This window comes from Aptenodytes forsteri, unplaced genomic scaffold, assembly GCF_000699145.1.
Source record: "Aptenodytes forsteri isolate BGI_AS27 unplaced genomic scaffold, ASM69914v1 Scaffold54, whole genome shotgun sequence".
Classification (NCBI taxonomy): domain Eukaryota; kingdom Metazoa; phylum Chordata; class Aves; order Sphenisciformes; family Spheniscidae; genus Aptenodytes; species Aptenodytes forsteri.
This window is the reverse complement of record NW_008796044.1, coordinates 6,215,542-6,226,227: the sequence shown is the minus strand read 5'-3', so window position 1 is coordinate 6,226,227 and position 10,686 is coordinate 6,215,542. Positions and strand designations below refer to the sequence as shown.

General features: G+C 42.7%; 1 protein-coding gene across 3 annotated transcripts in view; it reads right to left on the bottom strand.

Moving 5' to 3' along the window:
• Positions 1 to 6,187: 6,187 nt before the first annotated feature.
• Positions 6,188 to 10,686, bottom strand: part of SLU7 (SLU7 homolog, splicing factor) — a 14,536-nt gene continuing 10,037 nt past the window's right edge. For all 3 annotated transcript variants that reach the window (XM_009285722.2, XM_009285720.2, XM_019473873.1), the window contains 5 exons: positions 10,240 to 10,401; positions 9,677 to 9,781; positions 9,428 to 9,502; positions 9,066 to 9,170; positions 6,188 to 8,065 (listed from right to left, as the gene is read on the bottom strand). In XM_009285722.2, the coding sequence (XP_009283997.1) occupies positions 7,886 to 8,065; positions 9,066 to 9,170; positions 9,428 to 9,502; positions 9,677 to 9,781; positions 10,240 to 10,401 (627 nt within the window). In that variant the 3' untranslated portion in view covers positions 6,188 to 7,885. The remainder of the gene's footprint in view (positions 8,066 to 9,065; positions 9,171 to 9,427; positions 9,503 to 9,676; positions 9,782 to 10,239; positions 10,402 to 10,686) is intronic.

Sequence of the window (10,686 nt, the reverse complement as noted above, 5' to 3'; positions counted from 1 at the left end):
ACAGGCATGTGCTCTGTGGCAGGCCTCCAGATCCTGCCCTGCTGCTCTCCAGCCAGTAAATATTTTCTGATCAGTGCAGATTATCACGTTGGGAGTACGCTGGAAGTATCATTCCTTACTCTGCCAGAATTCATCCTTATCGGAGCTGTTGTGGGGTTTTTTTTAAGCTTTCCCCTGCACTTCCTCTTGGAACATGGTGGGAATGGATATAACGTAAAAATGAAGTATGTATACAGTTCGCTTTGTGAGCTGTAATCAGTTCAGCTGCTCCTGGGAGGGGTGGGAATGTTTGGCCGAGGAAGCACAGGGCTGTTTTCCTGCTGTGCTGATGGTCCTGCAGAGCTCCTTCAGGGCCAGCGCCCCGGCCCCCAGCTCCCTGATGGCTCAGCAATGTTCCCTGCCATTGAACAACCTCCAGGAGAACAACCCCCTTCCCCAAACCCACGCAATCATCACCTTAAATTTCACTGGAATAAGGGCTGTTTTGGAAAAGCTGCCATATGGCTGCAGAGCTCTGGTGTGCCTGTGGGGAGCTGCCCCCTGCCCCTCTGGCATTGAGGTGAGCGCAGGTGGGGACACCCCCAGACACGGGCTCCGAGAGCTGCTCCCCCCTGGGGCAGCTCTGGTGATCAGTCGAATATGAATTCTCACTTTTTGCCTGTTTCAATAAGGTTTGTAGGAACCCAGTTCTCTTGGAGAGCCTTTCCTGCCTGGGTGTGAGGCTGGAGTCAGCCACAAGGCTCAAGGAGTTGCACGTGCCTGGGTCCTGCCTTAGGTTTCTTATGAAACCAGATGAAAACTTCCCGTGGGCTTTGCCAGGGTGCCTGCTGGATTGGCCTGGGAAGCCACAGCGGTTTCCTCAGACACTAATGGTGTTGAGAAGAAAAAGCCCTTATGCTTATCCCGAACCTGCCCCATGGCAGCTGTGCTGGGGCACCGTGGCTTTGGGACGGGTGTGAAACAGGCCAGGGATGAAACGATGCTTGAAAATACAGCAGTCCTGCCGGGCAGATCGAGGTGTGACTGGGGAAGTCGCAGTTACTGGTGATTTTGTGCCCGGATCCACGGCGTGTTGAAGGCAGCGAGAGCCTGACCTAGTTTGGCGGCATGGGGAGAGGCAGCACTGGGAAGCTCCTGCCAGGCAGATGGAAAATATGTCTGTGCTGCAACGCCGAGCTGAGCTCACCCAGGGTCCCAGACAGCTCTGCTGGAGAACATGTTTGGCAGTCTCTTTGTAAAATAAAGAAATTGCCTGTTCACAGTGAAACAGAGCAGCCCTGAGTCTCAGTTCTCAGTTAATTTTTTTTCAGCTAGACATTGCAGGGAAGCATTACAAGAGATCCCGTCCGTGCTGCTTTTTAGCAAAAGCCTCCTGCTGTGACTAACGTGGTCTTCACCATTGATCACGGGGAAGGCAGCTCGTTGCTCCAGCGCGGGGAGCCGGCTCAGGCTGACATCTGCCTCGGCATACCCCCGTGGGACATGCGTAGGACTGGGGGTGCAGGTCCCCACCGTGGATGGGCTGCTGGGGCCTGTTGTGGTGCTTCCTCCTCGGCAGCAAAGCCGTCCTGCCCGTGCCGCCCCTTGTAGTCCCCGCACCAGCCCGGGAGGTGCTGCCTCGCCTGGGCTGGTCCCTGCTGCTGGCTGGTGTGGTCCTGTCCCCTGCCCACATCCCCTGCTGGTGACCCCAGCACAACGTGCTGTGGCTTCACATCCTCTAGATAAAGCTTGTCGGGGAACGCAGCACCTACAGAGTAAAAAGCGTAATTGTAGTTCCGCTATCTCCCGTGCACGTGCAAACGTGAGTGCCTAAAGGTGAGCCATCGCCAGCTCCCACCCCAGGACAGCAGGATGGGACCGCGTCCCAGCGAGGAAGGATTTTCCCTTGTTTGCTCTGAGTGCCAATGTGTTTTACCGTTGCAGCTACCGACCTTGCAGCAACGACTTTGTAACCAAATAAAATGACTCGGCAAATGCCAAAATAGCTGCAGTTCACCCAGAGGCTGGAGGCAGCCTAAAATACAGCCTTCCCATCGCCCTGGGCAGTGGCAATGAAAGTGTACCTCTCTTCAAAGATGAGTGTAGGTGCTTTGGGTTTGTTTTTTTTTTTCTTTTTCTTTTTTGGAGATACTAATGGTAGGGAAAAAGTGTTTTTCTACCCAACAGGCCTCCTGGCTTAGTGCAGACTGGTGATTTGAGTAATTTTTATGGCCCTGACTAAAAGGAGTTTGGAAGTCTGTGAGCAGTCTTCAGAGAGTGATTGTCCCTCTCCAAAAGCCCCCATAAAAATGAGTCAAATGTCTGTTTAAAGGATGCCTTTGAGACCATTAGCCGTGCTTAGGAACTGCAGTCCTAACCCATTAAGATAAAAATAAATAGCGCTTATTTTAGGAAGAGGGAAGTGGGAACCAGCCCAAGCACCAGTGAGCCACCGCAAGCACAGTGCAGATGTGTTAAGGTTGGGTTTTTTTTTTTCTTTTGTCTCATGCACTTTCTAATTCAAAGTGAAATTCAGCAACCTTTTTGACTTGCTACAGTTGGCTCCTGCCTAGGTATCTAATAACACAGTTAGACAAGAAAAGACTCTTCTGAAAATGCCTTGTATTTCCCAAAATACAAAAAAACTCCAGCCCCACTTCTGGAGTCTGTAGCAGCAGCAGCAATCCCAGTACCTGGGGACAGAGGCAGCATTTGCCCAAGCCAGGAAAGCCGGCTGCAAATGTCACTTACCCGTGTCACAGTGCAGTGCCTCTAGCCTTCAGGGCAAAGCAGCAGCCCCCAGAGACAAGTGAAAAATTACTTCCATTGCGTGCGAGCAGTGACAGTCTGTGCAGATAGTGACAGCTACAGATAAAATCCTCTCTCCTGCTGCCGCTTTCCAAGCAGAGAATTTTGCATCAGAGCTGGCTTTTCTGTTCTCAGAGAATTGGTAATTTGCTAAAAATGGTCTTTCAGCTATTCCTAGAATATTGAGAAAATATTAATGTATCAGCAGAATACGCTGTGGGGCTGTGCTGCCTCTCTGGTGTCAAAACCTGCAGCCCAGTGCTTTTGCTTCTGCACATGCTCAGAGTGAGACTTGTTAAAGCAAGAAGGGACAGCCAGGCAAAACCAGAAGCCAGCTGAAGGCACCATTTTCCTCCCCCGGCTTGGGTCTCATGCAGCCCAGAGGCCGATGGCATAACCCCTTCCCAACCAGGATGTGCAGAACCAGGAGCAATGCCAGCGCGAGGGAACTCCTCCTTCACCCGTGCTGCTGTAACAGCCGCCTTGCTAACGGGGCACTACAGCAGGCGACTTCAACCTCAGGCCTTGTGCTCCAGCATCCACTTCCCCGATGCCTGCTAGCATATGTCGTAGCAGCTTGTGAATAAAGAGCAGCAATGGGATAAAACTCTGCTGTGAGGTGGTGTTGGAGCCAAATCTGTAGTTCTTAGCTGTATATTAAAAATCAAGAACAAATTCATGTGCAAATGTGCTACTGGAGTAAATGCATCCGAAAAAAAGTCCCACTCTTAAGAGGTGTGGTGGGAGATTATAGAGCAACGGGCCAAGGACTGTGCTTAGATCCAAATGCAGCGCAAATGCAGCGGCTGAGGGAACTGGGGTTGTTTAGCCTGGAGAAAAGGAGGCTGAGGGGAGACCTCATCGCTCTCTACAACTACCTGAAAGGAGGTTGTAGCGAGGTGGGGGTCGGTCTCTTCTCCCAAGTAACAAGCGATAGGACAAGAGGAAACGGCCTCAAGTTGTGCCAGGGGAGGTTTAGATTGAACGTGAGGAAAAATGTCTTTACTGAAAGAGTGGTGAAACATTGGAACAGGCTGCCCAGGGAAGTGGTGGAGTCCCCATCCCTGGAGGTATTTAAAAGATGGTGTAGGTGAGGCACTTAGGGACATGGTTTAGTGGGCATGGTGGTGTTGGGTTGACGGTTGGACTCGATGATCTTAGAGGCCTTTTCCAACCTTAATGATTCTATTCTACGAGTGGCTGGGTGGAGGCTGTTTCTAAAATGCTTTGGAATTACTGGACTTACTTTTAAGACTTTGTAGCTTAGAAATTTTGGGTTTGATAATCTGTCCACTGAGCAAGGTTTTCTTAGGCAAAGTGAATTTTTTCTCTGTTCCACTGAGGTCTGAAATGCATTTTGCAGAAGCAAAAATCATCACTACCTACCACCCCGGTGAGTTTCTGGTTGGGTCATCTAAGAGAAGTGAACAAATTTGTTTCATGTAAAATAACTAGTCTAAGTTAGAATGACATTTCTGTCTCTTCCTTTGTTGCATCCGGCAAAATGAATGCAAACAGGAGTGCTAACAGAACAACGAGGAGTTGCCTGCACGTGGTTCAGGCCGTGGTGTTTTGGCCTGAACGGAGTAAAGTTCTACCCAAAAGTGGTACGGAAAACTGCAGTTATTGGGTTGCACTAGTGGGCACAGAAAATCCTGTCTCTTCTGTTGTTTTTTCTTTTTCCTGAAAGTTGAACTCCATTTCATCCTTAACTAATTGCTATCATTCCTGCTTCTTTCTGATCCCTCAACAGCCTAAAACAATTATGCTCGCGTAGAACAGTGCATCTCTCTCGTTAACCCACTCAGGAAAGCTATAAAGATCCAATTACAGAGAAATGTGGAGACAGTAAAAGAACTACCTTCTGGCGTGTCTTGAAAGATAACACAGAATGCTAAACTTTTCAACAAAAACATAAAGAATGTTTTAATCTACACGTTTTAAAAATGCAAATGTCTTCAAATCAGCTGGCTAGTGCAGAGTTTGCAGACTGAGCGTGCCTCCAGACAACCAGTACTCAACAGGATGAAAAATGAGGCAATCGAAGCAAGTGTTGAAAAGGGAGTTAGTTAAGAAAAGAGTTTTTGAGCTTTGTCAAGGGCAAGATTCAGTGAAACCTGCCCTGACTGTGCTGGGAGGGCCTGCCTTGTATTACCATTTGAGAATTTGACTAGTCTGTGTGACCAGGCTAAGGAATTTCCTCTCGCCTCGCTTCTGTCTTTGTGCATGCAAGAAACTTCAGCTGCCTCTGCTAGAGTATGCTCATTTCATTGTATGTTTATTTTTGTCCAAGCTAGCCTACAAACTTGTTTCAACCTCATTTTAGAAAGGAAAAATTCTTCTTGTGCAATAGGAAGCTGTCTTTGGATACGCGCAGTTACATTGCATGCCAAATCCAAGGGGAAGCAGATGGAGGAAAATTAATCCTCGTGATCAGATCCACAATGTTCTTTAACATTTAACCTTTATGACATAAATAGGACAACGTGTTTTAAGCTTTATTTGTCTTTTAACTGTTGAGACTGATCCAGATGAGATCTACTCTGCATCATTCAGAGGCTCACGGAACTGTATTTGGAATAAAACATGCTTTTTACCCTGGAGCTGCCTTTCTGCTTCAACAGAGGAAACTGGTCCCTCTTCCCCATAGGCTCTCTCTTAGCAGAGCGAGACAGGGCATGCCAGAAAGTAAGTTACAGTCATGTCTTCAGGTATTGAAAAGAAAATCCGTCCACATGAGTATGCTTAAGGTGGAATTCAGTATGTTTATTCGAAATAAACTCTCTCTCTCTCTAGCACTGAGCACGTTATATTGGCTTCTAATACATGCACCTTTAACTCCCCATTTTTCTCTTGAATGTAAGAAAAATACTCACTAAATGAGTTTAAATCTGAACTTTACGGGCTGCCTAGACTGGTGAATTACCTGTTCTTCATTCTGAATTGTTCTTTTCAGTGTTATTTCTGAATTGCCTCCTTTACTCTATAAAGAATCAAGTCTCCAGCTACTTTTGAAAGGTATCTAAATAGCTCAAGGAACTGATAACATGGACCCTCCTGACATCTCATCCTCCTTCACATTGAACTTGGCACTGACTAAGACAACAGCAGTTGGTATCTCTGCAGCTGGAGGTATGCTGGCCAGAACTTCAGATGTTACAGCCCTGAGAAGAATAATAGTTTACAGTTCAGCTAATTCAGAAAAATCCTCCAAGGACAGTTTGCATTCAGGTCATACCAGAGGATCTCTGGAACACAGCAAATACTCAACCTAAAATTTTGATCATCAATGAGAGTATCGCAGATAGTTTTAATATAGAATTACATTGCAGATTAATGCAGAATTTCCATTATTAGCATTTCTGTATGCTAAATTAAAATATTCAATCCTCAAAGCGGCTGTGAAATCACACACGAGACTTAAATGTATGTTTATTGTATGTAATTACTCGTGGAAAAGAGCAGTTTTCCCTTGAAATTATCCATAACCTAGAAAGGTCAAGACATGAGCTGATGTGGAAACCTAAAACGTGAGTCACTAGTATAGCAGAAGGAAAACTGTATCCCTAATATTTTTCCCCTTCTGACAGTCTAAATCCACATTGTTTGTGAAAACATAAAAGCAATTTCTGCAAAAGCTGATTTCTACTCTAAAGTTTTTCCTTCCTGGTACTTGGTTATATTAACAATTCCACCCCCAGATCTTTGATCTCACTAGTTGGTTATATTTTTTTGCAAGTGCTAGGAGGATTTTAAAATCCAAGGTTTATAAAATAAAAGTCTGCAGTCAGATTTATAAGTCTTATAAAATAAAGTCCGCATTCAGAATTAGTATTTCTGTAACAAAAATAAAGGGGAAGCAGACTTGGAGAAAACCTAATAGAAAAAATGGAAACCAGCTTTACAGGTGGAATTGACAAGTACAACATGTTACAGGCATAACATACTGTTTCATTTTCTTCCCGTAACTTTAACTTCCTTCATCGTTTACAAAGCAGAAATTGTAATCAGGTTCCTAATTTTAAGAAAAGCCAGGATTACGGAGTCTTCCTTGTCCTACCATTAATATAACCACATTTAATGTGGTTATAAAAGCCATGTTTAATAAGACAGTTTAAGCCATAACAGAAATAATTCTCGAGCCTCTCAACTCTAAAGTCACGCTGTGAAGTTTTTCACCCATTTCTTCAACTTTTAATAGTTAAAGGGGAAAACTCTCAGTTTAAGGACTAATATTGCCAAACACAAAGCAGATGCTGCTTCACATTATCACAAGGTATTAGAGCCTGACACTTGGTATTACACCATGTAACAGGATTCTGAAATTATAAGGGATACTGTTATCAAACAGAAAACCAAGGAACTCAGATCTTTGCAACTGAAATTTATATGTTAACATCTGCAGAAACAGAATTAGAATTTAAAAGCTCCACAGTCAGCTTCTCCTAAGCTCTTCATTAAAAAGGCTGGACAGCATTTAAGACCTTTATATTAATTTAACCAAAACTGTACAAAGCAATCAATTTTTACATTTCCAAAGTACTTACTACAAAGCGATCAAGAAACTATTTCTCCTTTTAAAGCCATGTGACAGGCACCTGCCTTTACAAAGAAGAGGCTTCAGTAGCTGTATCAATTTTTTTTCAACAATTGTTCTGTATTAAGTGACACCTGCTGACCGTTTTGAGTAGTCAGTTTTACTGAATGTATCATGACTTTATATATATATAAAGTTGCATATATTAGTTGGCCAAATGAACCTAGAGTTCCAGCCAGTATCGGATCTTTTCCAATAAAGAATTTACAGAGTAGGTATATCTATTTCATATGCACATATGATTTTATATATATATGTGTATACATATATTTGTGACTTTATTTGTGACTTTGTATGTATACACACACATATAAAAAACTGCTGTAAGTGTTGGACGGCTTAAGCCTGCCAAAAGTAGTTTTCACCAACGTCTTTGGTGCAAAAAAAGGTCTCTGCTATTTCTGCCACATATTAGACACGTGGAAGGTAAGCAAGTGTCTACAGAGTTGTAAACAAGTATAAAAAAAAATGTCTTGTGTATTGGAATGATTTTCACCATGACTACTGTCCAAGAAAAGAGGCCATGGGATCATCGGGTCTCTGACGTTTCATTCTATAGGCTTCCATCTCCTCTTCTGTTGGCTCCCTGGTTTCATACACGCTGATGTATGGTCTCTTCCTCTCATCTAACTGCATGACTTCTTTAACGTGGAGAAGACGAGCCTCTTCTGCATTTAGTGCCTGAAATGAAAGCAAATTTAAAAAAAAAAAATCAAACCCATGATGAAAATTAAGCAAAAAAAACCCAATGAAAGTTTGTATTAGCAGCAGGCAGAATGGTGGGATAAGCAATGCACGTCTGTCCGGCCTGCCTACAGCACACTTCATTTAATGCTCATTTTTTAGTGTTTAATGTAAAATGATGGTAAAATGATATTTAGCAAACAAGATACTTTAATCTCTTTCCAATTGCCCAAATCAAGTAAGAAACTCCTTGGCTTTACCTAAAATGTAATCGTGATCCAGCAAGTACAAAAGCAGATAAGCAAGCACGTGATCTTAGGGGTCTGGGTTTGTTGTTTGGTTTTGGTTTTTTTTTTCCCCAGTCAGGGTGCGGTTTTTTTTTTTTTTAAATGCTTTTTGAAATACATGTTATCCCATTCCTCAAACTACTACTATTGCTCCTTCTTGCTACTGAAAAGAAGTTGCATTTGTACAATGCTTTGATTAACCACAGTTTAACATTAGTTTCACACTCTGAATATCCAGAGGCAGGCTGCTGTGCTTGTGGAAGGGCTGTTCAGCCGCAGTCAGTAGATAGCTTGGTGGATGGATTTATTCCATCAACTGTGAGACTGGGCCCAAGTCTGGGATAAAAAGTGCTAAATTAAGCTTTGACAGTGCCTTTGATCTCTCCATCTTTCTTCAATACCCAAATCATTGTGTTCTGCAATGTCTTTTATAGACTACAGCTGTAATAGGTGCCTAGAAAGGAAGTGTTCTAAATCTTCTAAACTATGTCTTCCAAAACTGAATATTTATTGCATGTTTGCCTGAGAAATAGGGCATGTACTTTAGAACATCTACCAGCATTTTAAATTTGCTTTTGTTCAAAATCAGCATCAAAGAACATCCCACAGAATACCACAAGAACTGCATTACAGGCTTCATAAAACCGACACCGCTGTAAAATATATTTCAAGATCTTTTTGCCACAAAACCACTGAAGAATATAGTGCACCTTTTTAAGTTTCTCTTGCTTCTTTTTCTCTTCACCCTCACTATCTGAATTTGAGCTCTTCTTGTGCTTCTTCTTTTTCTTCTCTTTCTGTTTCTCTTGGTGGATCTGTAAGGTGGAAAACCAGCTACTGTTAAGATTCAGCTTGCAAACATTAGTAATGTTTAAGCCATTAAATCCCAAGTGTCTATTAATGCTATTTGAGAGCTCAGTTTTCAGTAGAGATGTTAATGATCTAATAACGCAGCCTAATAACTTTCAGACTCATTATGACTTACATAATTTTGTAGTTATATGTTATCTTTCCATCTCTTAAAATGCTGAGGAAAAAAGATCTGCCTTCTTGAGAAAGGGAAACAACCTACCTCCATCAGTGTTTTGGGTTTTGTCATGTGTTCTTCCTCCCCGGGCTGCTCTTCCAGTAAGCTTGCTTCAGTATTCTATACGATAGACAAGAAGAAGGATACCCATTTACTAAGCACATTTGAAAGGGGAAGGACAAAAAAAAACCCCAAAACCCACAAACCCCCAAAAAACCAAAACGGTCTAAAACTTAGGTAGGAAGATGAATGCTTTTTAGCTCTTTCCAAGTGACTAAATAAGACAATACTTACAGCAATTTCTTTCCCAGCTTCTCCTGTACAGTATGAGTACTTGACAAATGAGTGGCAGCATTTGTAACCCCACTTGCCTTCTTTCCAGTATGAACCCCAAATGCACTGCAAGAGAAGATACCATAGCAGTTATGTCCACAACAATACTCCCGTAAGAGGCAGGCTGCAATTTATTCTTGAGGTTATATCCTGATAAGTAAATTATTCAAACAATCCAGAAGGGAAAGTTATGAGAAATACTTTTGCAATTTTACATTAGCCTTACAGGTACAGTTTCAAAAAAGAGAAAAGCAACAGGATGTGGCCAACTCATATTCAAAGTCGAAGGGAAATACAGTAACTCCCCGTTCAGTTTAAGATTGCCATTGCTACTCCTCAAATTGACATCGCAACCATGACAACTTGAAATTCATCCTTAGTAGGAAAGGGAGTGTCACATTTGAGACAGGAGAAACTTATTTGCTGTATTAATTATATTGTACTGTATCCTACCATTCCTCATTCCCTTCCAATGGGAAGGAATCTCTTTTTTTTTTATAATTTTTACATAAGCTAGGGCTTACTGTATGGTTGTTGATCTTTACATCCTCTTCATATTTAGAGCAAGCAATAGCTTTCTCTTGTCCTTTGATGACTGTTCCATGTCTAGAGTACTCCACGTAATCTTCTGTTTGAGCTAACAGCAGTTCAGCTGGTGGGGCATCTAGATGTTCTTGTCCTCCATACTAAAATGCATATAGAAATGACATATAACAGCCTTGCAAAAACCCCCACCTTTTATGTAGTTAAGCATACATTTCAAAACCTTCACCTTCAGCACCTTCTGAAGAAGACACAAAAGAAGTGGATGGAGACAGTTTAATCTTTAGTGAACAGTTAAGAGAGAAATACATCTCCTCCTATGGCCACTGTGGTGGTTTTTGGTGGGGTTTTTTGTTTGTTTGTGTTTTGTTTTTTTTTTTTTAAATGCTGGAGGGTTACAACAATGATATTCCTCACTCAAAGCAGGA